The sequence below is a fragment of the Papaver somniferum genome, chromosome 8 (genome assembly GCF_003573695.1).
Source record: "Papaver somniferum cultivar HN1 chromosome 8, ASM357369v1, whole genome shotgun sequence".
Taxonomy (NCBI): Eukaryota; Viridiplantae; Streptophyta; class Magnoliopsida; order Ranunculales; family Papaveraceae; genus Papaver; species Papaver somniferum.
Genome location: NC_039365.1, coordinates 169088427 through 169107423, shown reverse-complemented (window position 1 = coordinate 169107423; position 18997 = coordinate 169088427). Strand labels below are relative to the sequence as shown.

Here is an 18997-nt window from a genome sequence, read left to right as displayed (position 1 = left end):
ATTCCTTAAAAACAATGTTACCTATTTGTCCTCCTTCTTCGATTTATCTATGAAAATGTCTAACACCTAATTGTCATTTCTCCTAGGCTTTGTGAAAATGTCTAATACTTATTTGTCCTTCCTTTTCGGTCTATCTACGAAAATGTCTAAAGGAAAAAAAAAGAAATTAATATCAGGGAGGGCAAAAATGTCTAATACCTATTTGCTCTTTCTCTCGGGCTTTATGAAAATGTCTAATCTTATTTGCCCTTTTTATCAAAGTGCACGTGTTTGTTACTCTACGGTTTACAAAAAGAGTTGGCAACACAAAAGAGGCTCCCTCCGTTCGGGCCTTCCGGTCGGTTGGTCCATGTCATGTCAAATGAAGAGAATTTTACGTTTTTTCTTTGACGGGCTAACTTTGTTTCCGAAAAATTTTCAAACTAAATTAGACCACTTCACAATGCATACATGTATTCTTCGCTATTTGATTTTACAGTATTCTCTACGGACCGCCAAATAAAACCACGTAAAAACCATCCTCTCACACGATGACAAGTCCCACCAATTATGGGGATTAGCAGAGGCCCTCTATGTGAGAGAGCCGTTTTCTCATGGTTTCCTGGGCCCAAGAAAATCACAAACGAACTTAGCAGCAAAACCCCCACCCCACACCATCTCACTCAGCAACGGTCACACTCATTGACTTTGACCAATTTTGAAATTAATCTCAGAACCATCCAGCGGGTGCTCCAGTAACGTAACGTCATTATCCGGAATATTATGGTACATACGCACTATATGCGTGCAGAGACATGTGTCACAACTGCTGTTCTTTCACGCTTTTAATGTCCAAGGACATGTCTCATTTAAATTCCGCGTTTTTGAAGTACACCACGGAGAAGAGAGAGAGAGAAAATTTGAACGTTTTTGAAATTGAAACAAGAAAACAACAGCCAATGAGTCTTTGTGTTTCAGTAAAATGAAAATGAAGGGAAGCAAAATCATCATCATTGTTTCAGGTAAGAAATAATTTTAATCTTTTAATTGTTGTATTAATTTGCTTTGATTTGTTCTGACATTGTGGTGCTACATTTACTTTACTGGGTTGAGTTTTTTTTTTTTTTTAATTTAGCTCTGAATCTCTGTCTAGATTTTAAAGACAATTGAATTTTCGATTATTCTCTAGGTGTTTTTCTTACAGCGGTTGATTGATTTTATTTTGGTATGATTTCAACTAATTTTGTGAGTCTCTGAATCTACTGATTCCAGAATGTAGGTCTTGAGGAGAATTGATTTTTGGGGTTTTTTTGAACTGATTTTGTGTTTTTGCAGTATTTGTTGTACACGATTAACAATTTTATTGAACTGTTTTTGGTGATCCTGCCTTTAATCATGAACTATTCATTTCTCCAAAATGTTTCATTTCTCAGGTTGGTAATTTTTTGATTTTGTTTGTTTAATCGGTGGAGTGGAAATAGCTAGATTGTATAGTAGTAGCAGGAACAAATAAATCATACAGTTTGTGCCCCGGATTAAAACTCATAAAACCATCACATATTTCATTTCTTTTTGTAAGATTCCAATTAATCTTCTAAAATTACTGGCCTTGTCTAAGTTGATTCTTCAACGGTTTTTTAAATGGGGTTTATGGTATTTTTGTTGGTGGTAAGGTCATTGAACTCTGAAGATTACTAAATCAGTCAATGGAGGATGTTCTTTAAATGCTTCCTTACTAACCGTGGTTGCTATTAAGGTCTGAGGTTTCCGAAGTTGACATGAGGTAAGTTACTAAGTTAATCTAAGGGGCCAACTGGTCTGCTATATTTATTTTTAAGAAAGTTGTTTTTCTTAATCCTGATGAGCTCCAAGTTATTCCAACAGGCTTCCCTCTTATTGTCTTTCAAAGCTTTTCTTGAATGTTGAATTAAGCAACTTTAATTGACTATTGATTGATTTACTAAATCATTTTCTCATATGAAAGAGGTTGACCACCATATTGGAACTGTCTAAGACTAGGATAAGATATTGTATTGCCATTAAAGAGGAACTCCCTTATTTGAGTTGATTTGTTAAAAGGCTTTCAGGTCCTTGATAGATGATTTGCTGGGGAAATTTACTTGCATTTATTCTACTACTCCATTGCTTATTACCCCGCTTATTCATACCTATCATCACATCTGCTTAATGGGTTGATGTGGGGATGCCCTAAGAATGATTTCTTTGAAGCATGATTCCCTTATCATCTAGGCCATTTAGAACAACTAGATAGAAAATCACATCATGTGAAAATATCTAATTTCATTTAAAATGATTTATATTAAAGCCTTTTAGCCCAGAGATGCTTACAAGTAGCTCTGTTTGATTAATTTAGAAGAACTTGAAATGTGGATCACCAACACCACTTGTATGCTGCTCCAGTACTTGAAGTATATAAATCATGATAGTTAACTTTGCACCTTAAGTTGGCCCAATAATTATCTTGTTACCAGTTATTCATGTATGTTTTTTTTTTCTTCCAAATGTTACGTTTAAAACATGCCTGATGATATGAGAATGGTTTAAGTATATGTGCTTCTCTTTTATTTCTTTAGAGCGTATAGGATACATTGGTGCACATTCTCCGTCATGTTATTGCTAGTCACAGTTTGAAATTATAATTGCATGGGTTTCAGAAGGCACCTTTGCCAGGTTTTGAGTTCACCAGAATTACAGCATGACAGATCTGTCTTATAACAAGCTAGTGGTCTTATTGCTACAGCCATAGACCAGTGCACAATTTTATCCGAGATGCTGTTGCAGGGAAATAAACTCAACGACAGCATTCATCATGAGTTGTCAGGTCTGATCAACTTAACTGTCCTTGATTTATCTTCTAATTATTTCACAGATCCAGCTTTACCTCATTTCTGCATAAAAAATCTCCAAGGTCTTTTCCTTTCTCATAACCAATTGAATGGATCAATCCCAGAGGAGGTGGGTTTGATTATACGGAGTTTGGTCAAACTCAATCCTTTTAGAAACCTTCTAATCAGTGCCTTCCTATCAACTATCTACAATATTAAGAGCTTGAGCTACATTGATATGACCCAGAATTCTCTGTGTGGATCTATATCATTCCATGCTACAAACGGCGGAACCTCTCTTCTGCTGTTAAATGCCAGTAATAACCTCTTCTCCGGCACCCTATCCGAATCTCTATCTAACCTGACAACCCTTGCTGTTCTTGAACCTCCGGATTCTTCCCTCAAGCTTTATGGTGGAGCAGCATTTGAGAGGGTAATGCATGAATTTCGTTGTGCCACTTATTCGATTGAGTGCCCTCAAGTGTCTATAGAGAAGCTATATCTATTATTCGTGAAACCGCAAATCATGGTTTTCACTCAGGCACACCACTTTCATTCCAGGTAAAACTCTAGCACAGAATACTACTTCTAACAGGTTGCTAATGTATTACTTGCCAATGCTGGCCATGGTGGAGGTGGATCAACCATTTACAGACTCAATCAAGCTCAAGGGTCCCAAGTTAGCCTTGAGTTATCTGATGGTAAGACACCTGATCAGGATGAACTAACGGGTGTAGACTAGGAAAATATTCCTCCTGAAAGAAATGCACAGCAAAACACTCCAGAGCAGACCGCTAAAGACGTTCAACTGACTGTTCCAGAGACTCCATCTCCTGATCAACCACGCGATATAGTTTTTGGAAGTGGTAAGAAGAAAGAGCACGGGAATGGCAATCAACAAAGAAGGAAAATGCGGCACGCGAAGAAGGCGGTCAACACCAGAAATAAGGATCATAGCCCACTCCAAAATGCTGGTGATACCTTATCTGTAAACAATGACATTGGCTCTAGATCAGGCTCAGCTTATTCGGAAGTCTTTGCTACTGCAACACAGTATTTTGTCGCATACGTGAAGTTCTTATAGAAAGAAGCGTGCCTTCAGCCCTAAATGCTGCATTTTTGACTCCTTGGTAAGCTTATCTCTTATCTGATGCATTTTTGACAAAAACAACTTATTGGTCACAAGGCAAACTTTTCTTATATCTTTATTGAGAAAAGCATCAAACTAGAGTAAAGTTAGGCGCATTCATATGATGATATGTATATATGAAACCCTGGATTAAATGCCGTATCCTAATTCTTCTTTTTTGTTTCTTCCCTTTTTCCATTGGTGGACCTGACAGCACGGAGAAGTTGGTGGTGGCACTAGGTATTGATCTTTTCGCTGTGAGTGATGAAAAATTCATGGACATGTTTGTAGCACCTGGTGCAGTTGATGCCCTTCAGGAGGAACGCCAATCACTCTACAAACGCGAAAAGACACTGCAGTCTTGTTTACACGAGTTCAAAAACATTGCTAAATCGCTTTGATAACTCTTCTTGACTGTGATCAACGGCACACAAGGTGGATTGGGCTTGTCAGGTCACCAGGGCTACCGTAAAAGTTGGTTCACCTGGGAATCCATTCCTCTCTATATAAACAATAGCACGTACTCCAAAATTTCTGTCCCACTAAGGAAAAAAAAAGAAAGATACACATTCTTGTTCTTCTTCTAGCACAGCGATAAAACACAGCCAAAGAATCTTCTTCTTCTTCTTCAATGGAATACCAGTTAGGTAGTGATGGATTAGGAAGTGGGGCCATGTTAGATGAGCTGAGGGAATTAGCTGAAGGGAATGTGGTGATTACCGCTATCAAAGAATTGTCAATTCAGGACAATGTTAGTCGTCTGAAGCTACCGGGAGAGTTTATGAGGAGAGTTGAGGAGTTTCTCCAAGAAAGTTTGTCCCATAGAAACGTACAGATTCAAGTTTTAAATAATAAATTACAGGAGAGTTCGTTTTGGTTGAGGACATGGGGTGGGCGTCACCAGGTGATTACTGATGATCACAGGGGTTGGGAGAAGTTTCTTCTTGAAAACTGTCTTATGACTGGTACCATGGTCTATTTGTGTTACTACAGGGATGCAACAACGCAGAATCACCGTTTTGCTGTTTTTGCAGTTTAATCAAAAGCTAGAAAAAGACGATAATCATCAGCAGTTATTTATGTTATTTTGCAGTTCAATAAAGTAGAATCGTCATCAGAAGAACACATAGAAAAAACCAAGAAACCCCAAGATTTCATCTTCAATCAAGCAACCAAGAATGGTGATGTCTGGATCATCAATGGCAACTTAATTCATGGTCTCATTAATCCTCTTATTTTCTGCTTTCATTATCGGAATTACACTTTCTGATCAACAACAGCAGCAGCAACAACAAACCCACCCCTTTGTTTCTTCATCTTCTTCTACATTCAATATATTCAAGAAAGAAGAAGCATCATCAGAACAACAATTCGAGAACATAATTCAAGCTTTAATGGCTACTCAAGATTACAGCAACTGGGCTGAGGTACTCTCTATAACTGATCCTTTCATTTTTCCAATTACTGCAACTTTTCTAATCCCAAGTGATAATCCATTAATCAATACCTCTTCCACTTCATCATCTTCATCTGAATCTTTAACATCAACTATTGGTTATCACATAATCCCACAACGACTCCCATTCTCTGTTCTTCAAACATTTGCAATAGGTTCAAGAATCCCAACCCTATTACCAGAAAAAACAATTCTTGTAACCAATAATTCCCAATCCAATTACACAATTGATGAAATTCAAATCACATATCCTGATTTGTACATGAACGGAGCTGTTGTTGTGCACGATATTAAATCTACGCTAAATTACACTGCTTTTGGTGCTGCTAATGCTAATGATGATGATGATCATGACCCTTTTTCTGATAATGATGATGATGATGATGACAAGAAGAAGAAGGTAGAAGAAGGAAAAGGAGGAAAAGGGGTTTCTTCAGATGGAACCAAATTGACATTCAAGAAAAGGGTTTTCCTGGGTATCTCTTGGATTATGATCCTTCGGAACTGCGTTGCCTTCAAATATTTCTGTTTCTTTGAAGCTTTCAGTGTTATTGTACTTTAGTAATTGTGAAAATCAAAAGGGTTGAGTCCTGTAACGGGGTTTTTACTTTCATGGGGTTTTACTTTTTTGAGCTCACTGTAACTTTTGGGTCACTGTAAATGTTTTTAGGGTTTTACTTTCTTGAGCAGTCTCTGCAACTCCCTTTTTTACAAGTGCAATTGGGAATAGTTGAATTTTTGTTCTTGTCTTCTAAATATTTTTATCTACTCCTGCTTTTTACTTTTCATATCATGTCCAATTTTGATTTAGCACAAATGATTCTGCTGGTATGCAGCAACAGTGGATCTTTTTGAGAATCATAAACATGATGAGCTTTAGTTGGTACATATACCATCGACAAGTAGGGGTGAGGACTTGACTGGTTTTAGTGTCATGCGCAATCCAATACGTGACGAGGGGTTTCAAGTTTAAAAAAGTTTAGCATCCACATCAGATCCAGAATCTAATCGACGCGGATGACCCCCTGGATTTTAGTTTTACAATGGATAACCACAATAAATCAACGTTACAAACGGCAAAATGCAGCTATTTACCTCTCAATTTCAAGCCCTAAAAGCTTGATGGAAGTAAATGGTGATAGAAATACAGGTAAGATAAGAAAAACGTCAAAATAACCTCCAAATAGAATTTCACCATCTTTTCTAGCTGATATATATATATTAGGAAAGTTGAGAAAGAAGGATCTGAATACTGACACCAGCAGCAAAATTTGACTTTAATTTACATAATCATATATATAATCAGTTGCAGTGAGAACCCACTCCAGAGAAGAGTTTTTAGTACCTAATGATTGAAGGAGAGGTGAAGAAAGAAAACTCGAAATTAGATTCCTAATCTTCGTCAAAGTACTTCTCCTCGGCATCATGGTTGGCCTCCCTGAACCAGTGATCGTCTAGTGCTTCATCATTGTCTATTTTAGACTAGTCCAAATGCTGAGAATCTTCACCAGTCATAAACTTCTGTTGCATAACGTGGGTGAATTGTTCCATTTGATCTTCCATCTCTGCAACAGGTAAAGCTTCTCTCTCCTCGATATATATCCATGCCGCTGCCCTGGTCACTGTTGGCAGGTTCCATATCAGCGACTACCTGCACACCAGAACAAGATCCAGTTAGTTTTATATTGCAGCCTACTAAATGAAATCAATGTGTTTCCTCAGTGATCACCCGGAATAGATATCAAACGCGTAGACGATTTATATAATGGAACCACTTTAGTCGAGAATGTCCTACTATCTCTCTCAAAATGATTTTAACATTCTAGGTTTTTCTACAGATACGAAAAACACAACACCCGTACATGACATTTATTTAGACGGACATAAGGAACACCATTTTAAGATCCTGTCATTAAGCAATGAGTGCTTAACTTCACAATTAACAAATCGTATGCCCCCTACGTTTAATATACAAAGACGCATTAAATGAGATGCTTGAAGCACTGTTTAACTCAAATTGGGATACCATTCCAACTATGGAATTTGGAGTAGCGACAAGAGAGTGATAACCATAGAAGCACGAACTAAAGGAACACACCCTATCAACTCCAATCGAGACAAAAGGAACAGAAAATCTTATTACAAACCGCAAGCCAGCTACTTGGAACCAAAGAAGCACCTACAGCAAAAGACATAATGGAGCGTCACCGGATAATGGCGCCATATCAACTACAAATCTTATAGTGGTTCTATGAGCAAGTAGACACCGTCGTAGCCCAAGCCTTAGTGGCGAGAAATACCACTTAGGCAAGAGGTGTCCATGAGGTCTTGAACCTTTGCTTAATGAGAAATTGGCGGAACTACTTGATGGACAGTGAACGCGATGTCTTGAACTGCCATCGTTTGGTGTAGTCCGCGATTATAACCACGCGTGATATCTCTCTAGGTGCTGTCAAGTTCGTGCCGTTATGTCCTTTTTGGCCCTGGACAAATCTCGTTTCTCAGAATGCTCTAGAGAATCAGCTCTATTCTCATAGGAAGCGACCCACTTTCACATTCAGATAGGTGAGTTCCATCAAGAGTGTTTACTGCTACACCCCACTTCAATCTTAAATTGAAACTACAGAACTCATTGAGACTTAGTTTAAAGTCATCATTCTCATGCAGTCACACTATCACGTCTACATCATAGGGAAGGGGCAGAGAATGAAATTCTCTGATAGTGTTTACCTTGACCCACCACAAATTAGTTTCTCATTCAAAACCTTGATCTTGGGATCTCCGGTCAACAAGGTTGAGTATCCTTCATGGCAAGTTTATTTAATGAGCCTAAGCCACATCCCCTTAGATGCATTACTAACTATCTCCTTGGACAAACCTTTCGTCAAAGGGTCCGCGATATTCTCCTTGGACTTGACCCAATCAATGGAAATAACACCTTTTGAGATTAGTTGTTTTAGAGTATCGTGTCTTCTCTTTATATGTATAGACTTCCCATTATAGTAGTTGTTTTTAGCTTTAGCTATGGAAGCTTGATTATCACAATGTATAGATATAGCTGGCACAGGCCTATGCCAGAGAGGAATGTCTTCTAAAAAGCATCTTAGCAATGCGACTTCCTCTCCTGCTTTATCTAACGCAATAAACTCAGATTCCATAGTGGATCGAGCTATGCAGGTTTGTTTGGAACTCTTCTAAGAAACAGCCCCACCTGCTAGAGTGAAAACATATCCACTCGTAGACTTGGACTCCTCTGAGTCTGAATCCAGTTTGCATCACAAAATCCCTCAAGGACGGCAGGATACCTTTCATAATTCAAACAAAAGGTCAAAGTGTATTTCAAATACCTCAACACTCTAAAAAGTGCATCCCAATGTTCCTGCCCTGGATTACAAGATTACCTACTTAACCTACTCACAGCATAAGCAATGTCTGGCCTAGTACAGTTCATCAAATACATCAGACTTCTTATAAATCGAGAGTATTCAAGTTGAGATACTCCATTACCCATATTCTTTTTGAGTTTACAACAAGGATCATACGGAGTATAAGCAGGTTTACAATCAAAATGATTGAATTTTCTAAGCACAGATTCAACATAATGAGATTGACTAAGACTATAACCGTTAGAATTTCTTATAATTTTCATCCCTAAGATTACATCTGCGGGGCCTAAGTCTTTCATGTCAAAGTTCTCATTCAACATGCTCTTAGTGGAATTAATTACATCCATGTTTGTACCAAGTATAAGCATATCGTCAACATACAAGCATACAATCACACATGCATCATTCACAAGTTTAGTATAGACACACTTGTCAGATTCATTGATTTTAAAACCACTAGAAAACATTACATGATCAAATTTTTCATTCCATTGTTTAGGTGCTTGTTTCAATCCATACAAAGATTTTTTCAGTTTACAAACTTTGTTTTCACAACCTTTCACTATAAAGCCCTCAGGTTGTTCCATGTAAATTTCTTCATCTAATTCACCATGTAGAAAAGTTTTTTTTACATCCATTTGATGTATCTCTAGGTTATGAACCGCATCTATAGCAATTAACATCCTAATGGAAGTAATTCTCGTAACGGGTGAGTAAGTATCAAAGAAATCTAGACCTTCCTTTTGTTTGTAGCCTTTAACTACTAACCTATCCTTGTATTTTTGAATAGTTCCATCTATGTTGCGTTTCCTCCTGAAGATCCATTTACATCCTATGGCCTTATACCCTGGAGGTAAATCTACTATCTCCCATGTATCATTCTCTTTGATGGATTCCATTTCACTAATACTGGACTCTTTCCACCATGGAGCTTCCGGTGAAGTCATGGCTTCTCTATAAGTCTGAGGATTAGACTCTGCTAGTGTTACGAAGTCAGGTCCAAAGGAGGTTTTGGTTCTAGCCCTTTTACTTCTCCTAGGATCAGTTTCTACTTCATCTTCCTCTAAAGGTAAAGTCTGACATGTTGAAGGGACATCTAGGGGATCAACACCTCTCTTGCGAGAGTCAGTTTTTAAAGGAAAAACATTTTCAAAAAACACAGCATCCCTAAACTCCATAGTAGTATTCACACCAAATTCAGAAATATCAGAACTCACAACCATGAACCTATATGAAGGTGTATGCTCAGGATACCCTATGAAGACACAGTCAACAGTTTTGGGTCCTATCTTGGTTGCTTTAGGTTTAGGGATCTGAACCTTAGACAAACACCCCCACACTTTGAAGTATGCTAAAGAAGGTTGTCTACCTTTCCACAATTCATATGGAGTTTTATCTGATCCTTTAAAAGGTACCCTGTTCAGGATATAGCAGGTTGAGAGGACAACTTCCCCCCACAAGTTCGAAGGTAATCCTGAACTAATTAACATGACATTCATCATCTCCTTCAGGGTACGGTTCTTACGTTCAGCTACACCATTCGACTGAGGTGAATAAGGAGGGGTAACCTCGTGTATTATGCCATGTTCTACACAGAAATCTCCTATAAGAGTTATGTACTCACCACCACGGTCAGACCTAATGGTTTTAATCGTAGTATTCAATTGGTTTTCAACTTCTAATTTGTACCTCTTAAAGGCTTCTAAGGCATCATCCTTACCTCTAAGAAAATAAATATGACAGTACCTAGTACAGTCATCTATAAAGGTAACAAACCATTTCTTAGCACCTCTAGTTTGAACCGATTTCATGTCAACTAGGTCTGAGTGAATTAATTCTAAGGGTTTAGAATTTCTGTGAACATTTTTGCTAAAAGGTTTTCTAGCATACTTTGATTCTACGCATATTTCACATTTGTGTTCCTTTCCAAACTAAGTTTGGGTATGCAGCCTGCATCAGCTAGTTTAAGCATTGACTTATAATTAACATGCCCAAGTCTACCATGCCAAACATTCAAAGACTCACAAACATAAGAAGAAGAATCATTCTTATCCAAATAAACCATAGTAAACTCAGCAGTTTCATGTCTCAGTTTCTTCTTGTAGTCGGACCAGGAAGAAGGCAATTTCTCGATGACAGTAGACACTTGGAAAGTTTCATCAATCACCATACCTTCCGCAAGAATTTCATTCATGATTTGCTGGAGTTCAAGGAATTGATCAACCACAGATTTGTCATTCACCATTTTATACTCATAAAGCCTAGCTACCAAGAATTTCTTACTTCCAGCAGTTTCAGCTTGGTATTTTTCCTCCAAAGCAGCCCATAAATCAAAAGCATTAAAGTTCTCTTTTGCAATGTAGAAGTCATACAGAGCATCTTCCAAACAGTTCAGAATATGATTTTTGGCCATATAGTTCTGCCTAACCCAATCCTCCAACTCAAGTTCACGACCCATATCCTTCAAACCCACATCATAAGGAACCAAAACATAATGATCTAACTCACGATAACTCATAAAAAAATAACATCTTCGATTGCCATCTTTTGAAATATTTCCTAGAAAATTTTGCTGGCCTTTCAACATCGTTCTTACCCATTGTTACAGACAGAGATAATTTGATCATGTAAATGTGGGGGGCGTGTGACCTGGGCGAATTTACTCTCTTAATGAAAACATATTTTCTAACGAATTTATTTGCATGGATGTCGACATTTCTTACTGTTTTTTGATTGTTTGATGACAGAATTATGTTGACATTTTGACAACATTATTTTGCATGCAGAATTATTTCGCACATTAATGTGCATTGATTTCACCTCCTCTGTTAGCCTATAAAAAGAACTCTTCTTCTTCATTTCTTTTTGTGTCCAGAAGAGCTACTATCCTCTTCTTTTCGTCTCTCTCTCTGTGTGGTTTTTTCTTTTCTTCCGTGCTTTGCTGTTAAGTTCGTATGAGTGGGCAAGTATTGTAGTGCTAACAATACTTGCATCAGACAGTTTTATCCTGGATACAACTTGACCACAGGGTATAAGCATCACTCATTCTTGAGGCGTGCCGGTCAACTATTGTGTTAAGATTGTTGCGGCTGTAACAATAAAAAACACTCAAAGAAGATGTGAAGATGTTAGAAGTAAAATTTCTGGAAGGTAAATAAACACTCAAATGGACAGCAAACAGAAGACAGCGTGTTGAACACGTGACTCTGTCTTCTGTTTGCTGTCCATTTGAGTGTTTATTTACCTTCCAGAAATTTTACTTCTAACATCTTCACATCTTCTTTGAGTGTTTTTTATTGTTACAGCCGCAACATTACTTAACCAACAAAAAGAAAAAATAAAACTGACTAATAGCATTATTTTGAAAAAAAACTTACAGTAAACGCAAGTTCTTCCCTAAGACGCACAATCTTCGTAAGGAAAAAAACAACCTAGTAAAACTCCTTTTTTAACCGTATGTGCATGAGTTTTTATTGAATTCGATTGGTTTAGTGATACTGGAGTCAATAATCACATGACAACTAATGCGTTTCCGGTGTCTTGACTTAGCAAGCTTATCTATCTACAACATTAACTCGTGTATAAATTCCGAATTCTATCCTCTGTGGAACTCCACTTTTGTTATCTGACACTGCCAAGCTTTCTCGTGCTCCATATAGAGGAACCTTAGTCCCTTCTATCATCAGAGACACCATTTTTTTCAACTGCATTGTTTAATAAGAAAAGAAAGTTAATACTCAAAATGAAGCCCCCCGCTAAATCCATTTATTATGCAAATTCACCAATTGAGGAAAGCGATCTGTTGTTTCCTATTTAAATTAGACAAGCAAAAGCAGGTTGATTAAGAAAAAATGTTAAGCTAGTATAGCAAAAGGGAACAACTAACTTCTATTGCTTGACTTGATGCCAAGTCTAATTCATGCTCCTTGTCAGGGTTTGCTTGCATACGCAAAAAAAAAAAAAAAAAAAAAAAAAAGGTTTTTATACCTGGACTTTTGCAACTGGAATTTGTGAATAGATGAGACTGACAGTCACCACCAGTCAGACAAATGTCTATAAGTTGTGTTCACTTTCATCTCAGACAAATGTCTCAGCCTCGCAGGAGGATAATTCATTGCTGGGTCGCTCCTGATATTAAGAAAAAATTGAGCTAGTCTAATAGGGTCAATCTTCGTTCACGGTCTAAAGTGTTGCATGATGTGGACTTATCTAATGGTGGTGAGTCTTGTGACAGTGGGTTTAATCTACTTCAGAATTTCTTTCCGATTAATGTAAAGTTTTCCTGACAAATGTGTCTAATTTGAATTGTACTTTTCGAAGATTAGCCAGGAGGCGATGAAGTATGTTTATGGTGTTCAATGTATTGGAAATGGAGGCCATTAAGACTCTCATTGTATGGAAAACCTGGAAATCAGCAGGTACCTTCTGAAGTACAGTACCAGTGGGACTGCGTCTCAATAAGTTAGAAGAGAAGGATCGTAGCAGTAACGAAAAAATTGTAAGTGCAGGGCAAACCATTTCTGCTGAGGGGCCTTGCAAACGAGTATAAAGAATTGGATTTGGTTGTAATTTGTTTTTCAGTAGTAGACGTTACATTTTGGATTGATTAGTAAGGAAATTCTGCGATTTGGGTTTTCAAATTTAAATCCACGTTGGCATTCATGGAAGAGATTTTGATGAGGTAACGGAAGGATTGGATTGAAAGTCGGTGGTGGTGTAGTAGCATAAAATCGCACATTACATCCAAGGGTGAAACTACTAAACTGAACCAAAGTGAAGATGCATGAGCAAACATGAACACGAAGATATACGTGGTTCGGCATGATTACCTACGTCCACGGGGTGAAAGGAGTGATTATTATTACTTCAAGTTTGGTTACAAGTGATGATCTCTCTCACAATAATGACTTATTTTCTCTCTAAGTGTGAACTTTCTCTCCTTTACAACCTGCCTCTCACTCTCTAGATGCCCTTATATTTATAGGCCAAGACAGGGATACGACAAAGTTACAATGTAAATCATGGTGCATCTATCTCGCCGTTCCTCCTCGGGCCTACCTTGATGTTCCTCCGATCTATCGCCTGGGCCGATATAGTACGGGCTCCCGACAGTTTTGCATCCGAGGCCTATCCTTTAATGTTATTTAGTCCGATGTTTCCTTCTCCCTTCTTTCCGCTTCGTCTTGACTTTCTTTCTTAGTTTGACCGAGTGTCTTCTGGTCTTCTGTCAGCTTTGTCAGGTGATGGTAGACTTGTCACATCCTACAGCTAAATGGTTGTCACGCTCGGCCCTCGTAATTTCTCTTTGTTTGTGCCTACTTGAGTTATTCAGTGCTTCTGTTCCTTCGTTTCTTGGTGCAACTTAGCCTGGGATCTCTCCACCTAGCCCTGTGGATTATTTACACTTACATTTATGCCCCTTGTTTCACTCGTGTGCTTGACACGAGGGGAAGAAAATTGCTCGACTTCCCATGTCCCTAGTCATGCCGCGAATTCCGCCATGCATTTCCCCATTACTACTGCCTTTATGACCTGTAACTGCTGCTGCCGGTTACGATGCCTTTGAGTATAAATTGTTCGGCTTCTGCTTCTAACCGTGTTTTCCTACAAAATCAAAAGTTTCTCTCTCTGTGCGATTCTACTCCTTCCTTGCTACCATTATTTCCGGTGACCCTTCTCCATTTTCTCTTTCTTCTTTGGTTTTCAAGTTGACGGCGGCTGCCTTGGTTGGTTTTCTTCCTTCATTTCTCTTTTTTCTGTTTGTCTTCGGGTTTCAAGCTCTCCCTTTTGTTCTGTAATGGAAACTTCTTCTCCACCCATGACTGAAAAGAGGTGCGTGAGTGATACTTTTTATGATAATGATGTCGTTTCCCTTGATTCTTTGTTTTTGCTTGAAATTCCTTCCCATCATGATTTTCGTGCTATGAAATCCCTTTTCCCTGACAGCTCTCCCTCGTTTCCATGTAGGGCTGATAAGAGAATTCGTAAGGAACTGTCTGATGATGAGTTCATTAATCAGTTGAAGGAAGAATTCGGCCTTCAAAATTATGAGGTGACTCTTATCTCGGGCCGAACGGGTGTGTTGAGGAAAGCCGATGTCGACAAGATCGAACAGTCGTCCGAGGCGGTTATTATTACTAGGGGGCAGATTCAGCTTGGTCTTCGTTTCCCGCTGTATGATCCTAAAAATCCCTTCTACTATGAGGTGCTGTCACAGCTTCGTCCTCCCCGAGGTTTGGCTTAGTGGAATGGAAACACTTATCACCTGATGAACGAGTGGAAAAGGCAAGGAGATGGTCACTGCACTGAGGCAGAGTGGTCGTCCTATAAACCATCCGATACCCCAGCATGCACTTCTGCCAGTTTTGTTGTTAATTATCGGAGCGGGACTACTGCCAACGGTGATCTTGCTGGATTCGCCGCTAGCCCTCATCCTCAGAAGGTTCTCCCCGATGGTGCTGCTAGGCTAATGTTGGATGCCGATCCTATTGTTAAAGGTTCTAACAAGCGTGCTCGTCATACGAATGACCCTTACTAGGATCGGGTTCCACTCCTCGTCCGTGGTCAAATTTTGCATGGTAGCTTTCCTCCTCCAGAGCTTCCCCTCGAGCCTTACCTTTTCTGGGTTATTAATGATGATAAGGTATGTTGATTTTTCTTCGGCCCTTGTTGTACTGGCTCGGGTTATTGATTATCTTTTGGTTGTCTTAGGTTAAGTCTCAGAGAGATCCTGTTAAGGCAACTCTGATTTCTAAGAAGAGAAGTGCTAGCACAAGGGTCGAGGAGGATCAGGGGAAGGTAACAAACATACATACTTATTCCTAAGTACATGTACTTTCCCTGTTTTTTGCCTTCACATGGTCTGACGTAGGGCCTTGTGCAGAAAATGCCTAGGTGCGAGGATGAGAGTGATGGGGGGTCCGAGGTTCAAGACGGTGAGGATTTTGATGATCGGCGTCCCATATCTCATTTTATGAAGAGGTCGCTAAAAAATTGCTCTGTCGTCTCGTCTGCAGCTGTAGGTGGTGAGGTTCAGGTTGAGGAGCAGATCCCAAGGTGCAATCCTCCTCGGGGTAGATCAGTAACGAAAGGTGAAATGCCGAAAGACTCGGATATTGTGATCGAGATTCCCGACCAGGATGATGATGACGACATCTTCGGAGATGATGATGAGGATGAATCTAAGGAAGATGATGATGTCGTTGTTGTGGTTTCTAGCTTGCAGCCTAGCGATCCCGGGCCGGCTGAGAATCCTGTGCTGGATAAGATGTCTACTGCTGAGACGGAGGCGTTGCAGAGGTTGCCTCAGAATATCTCTGGGTCGTCATCAAGCGTCCAAACTTCATTTACTACACTAGTGGAAAACAGAAGTTCCGCGACCGTCAGGACTAGTCATATATACGAGTTATACGACTAGTTTTAACCGTCTCTGTTGGGGTCTCTGATAAAGCGTCTCTGTTTGGTACGACCCAAAGCCATGGGTCTCAGAATAACGACCGATTATAAGGGTACCGAGGTACAGACCCTTAACCGTGGGTCTCAGATTTAAATTATAATATAAAAGAAAAATATAGATTCAGATTTGCTGAAATGCCTGAATGGCTAAATCTGAAATAATCTGACTGCATCAAAGTCAAGTCAAGTCAAATTGAACTCAAGTCAAAGTCAAGTCAAATCAAATGGAAGTCAAAGTCAAGTCAAATCAAATCAAATGGAAGTCAAGTCAAATGAAACCCAAACTGAATTTCAAATTTAAACTCAAATTTGAGAATTCCACATTCATTCATTTTATCCATTGGGTTTAAAATTACACAAAAAAGGATTGAAATCCTGAGTTCAGAGCAATACATATGTTCGAGATAGCTAGTAAGTTCTAAGATTAAACAACATGATTAACTAATAGACAATTGATTAAAAAACAAAATGTTAAAATTCCCAACTCCCCAACTGAGAAGATACTTCATAATGGTGTATCTGTAGCAAAAGTAAGTTCTGATTCTCAAAAATAGAAGAAATAAAGGGACATAAATATGCATATCCAAAGAAATTAGATAGGATGAGTATGACTTACCAGTAAGTAAGTGATGGGTATGACCACTTCCTTCAAATTAGACTTAAAACCATGCCTACAGCAGATGATATATTGATTAGTCAAGAAATTGGATGGTACAAGCACAAGGTAAACACCAAGGGAAGAGACAACAAGAAAAAAACACCAAAAATTATACTTAAGCATCTAACTGATATGTTATGGATATTAATCATACAAACAAAACCATTGTTTATGCCTCTACTTTATAGTCTTTATCAACTAAAGAAATAAATGAAAGAAAATGTAATGGTACTAACAATTAGAGAACTTATCAAGCCAAAAGAACCAAATCATGCATTTGTACACAAAAAGTTAATTAGGGACACCCAGTTTGAGTTGTTCTACAAGATCAGGGACTAGAAAATTAAAAGATAAGTTAGGTATAAATTTAGTTCATGTTACCACTATTGCCAAAAATAGCAGTTCCGAAGACAAATTTAAAACATCATGTTTTAACAATAGTACGACCATACCTTAATCAAATGTTCAAGTAAGCATCCACTACACAATAATTATTGTACATGTAAGTGCATTAGGATAAAAGAATAGATGCCCAATGCCTAAAAATGACCGACACTTGATGATACTAACTTTGGGGGGTGGGGGGGGGGGGGGGGGGGCTTAATGTTTAAACAAAAAGGACATATATAAGACTATTAAGAAGCAAATGAATTGAAAGAATAACAAGGGAACATTCATGTTACTGCAAGAGTGAAATTATGCACTTCTTAATTCTAAAATATATAATCCAACAGTCTAAATTGAATTCTTGAGAATAAAGTTTGAGCCTAGTTAGCTTTAGGGAAAATATGAATACCTAGTAAGAAAAACGAGAGCCAGTACGACTGGCAAAGATTTTAATAGACGGTTGACCCAACTGCACCTATAATCATACCTGAAGAATTCATTTTAGAAATCAGATATTAAGCATCACATTCTCAGTTCCTAAACGTGACAGTAAAACACATGTGTAAAATGTAAAACAATCATACAAGAAACCAATATTATTATCTGAGCTTCTCTATAACAAAGACTAAATTGGTTGATAAAAACTTAGTATAAGATTATCGGCTACTCTAATTCACCGTCAGTTGGTTAATTAAGACGGTGAAGATGGACCTTGGCCTCCACTCGTGCTGGATAAGAGCGCTTGACTTACCATGGTTGTTGATCCTAGCCTTGACAGAAGTCAATTGGTCCAAAGCTTTCTGGGTACCGATGGTCAAGGTGTTCTCATTTGTACTGAAACTATGGGCAAGCTTGGCACCAGCATCTGTATAGGTCAAGGGACTCTCAATGTGGCAGTAAGAAGCATTGAAAAAAACACACACATCGACAAAAGAAAACAAGGAGCCTGGCAATCAAAAAAAGAAAAACACTCACTAAAAACAAAGAGTCGGTCATCCATATGAAAGAGCTCAAAAGAAAATACTCACAAAGTGACAGCAGCAATCAGGTCAGCATTTGCGAACCTCACTCCAGCATTGCATTTGGTGAGGTTACCGGATGCAGTGTCGTAAGAAAGATCAGTACCAAGAACAAGAAGGGGTGTTCCTACAACTCCAGAGAAATTGACCATGGGGTTTTCTGTCAAGCCAATGCTAGTACTGATGTTGTTGTACTCATGTTGATACTGAAGCTCGAGCTGTTTCCAGTCAAAACACTCAGAGATGTGATTAATCACTAACATAACCCTCATGTTATGTTCATCAGAAACACAATACAACAAAACACCATACACACCTATTCCCTTAGATGGAGATCTTCAATGCTTCCTGAAACAGAAAGATACCATGTACCCTCCGACTACCTCTGTGAATCTCCACCCTATGTAAACCGTACACTACCTTGCTTTCTGTTACACTCATCTTCTCATCGAGTTGTGTGGTCCACCATGAGAGCTTCAGCCAAACCACCTCTACGCAGAATAGCCACTTCCTAAAGCCTGTAATTATACCTCGCTGACATAAGGAGCTTCCTTAATAATGTACGATAAACTGAAGGGACACTGCAATCAACATTTAGTGGTACCATTTGCATATACCTCGAACTAAAATTCACATTAATCCTTCGAAACAACCCCAAATAATAAAAAAATATACACACTCC

General features: G+C 38.6%; 2 protein-coding genes across 2 annotated transcripts; one reads left to right on the top strand and one right to left on the bottom strand.

The window, feature by feature from the left end:
• Window positions 1-880: 880 nt before the first annotated feature.
• Window positions 881-6116, top strand: LOC113303918. Its single transcript, XM_026553002.1, has 4 exons — window positions 881-1001; window positions 1653-1762; window positions 2741-3955; window positions 4169-6116. Exon 4 carries the CDS (start codon window positions 5169-5171, stop codon window positions 5970-5972), a length of 804 nt encoding a protein of 267 aa, XP_026408787.1. The 5' UTR covers window positions 881-1001; window positions 1653-1762; window positions 2741-3955; window positions 4169-5168; the 3' UTR covers window positions 5973-6116.
• An 11629-nt stretch (window positions 6117-17745) lies between these two features.
• LOC113306426 (mitochondrial outer membrane protein porin of 34 kDa-like) lies at window positions 17746-18756 on the bottom strand. Its single transcript, XM_026555366.1, has 4 exons — window positions 18688-18756; window positions 18392-18533; window positions 18048-18242; window positions 17746-17783 (listed from the first exon to the last, which is right to left on the bottom strand). The coding sequence occupies exons 1-4, from the start codon at window positions 18754-18756 to the stop codon at window positions 17746-17748; spliced, it is 444 nt and encodes a 147-aa protein (XP_026411151.1).
• Window positions 18757-18997: the final 241 nt, after the last annotated feature.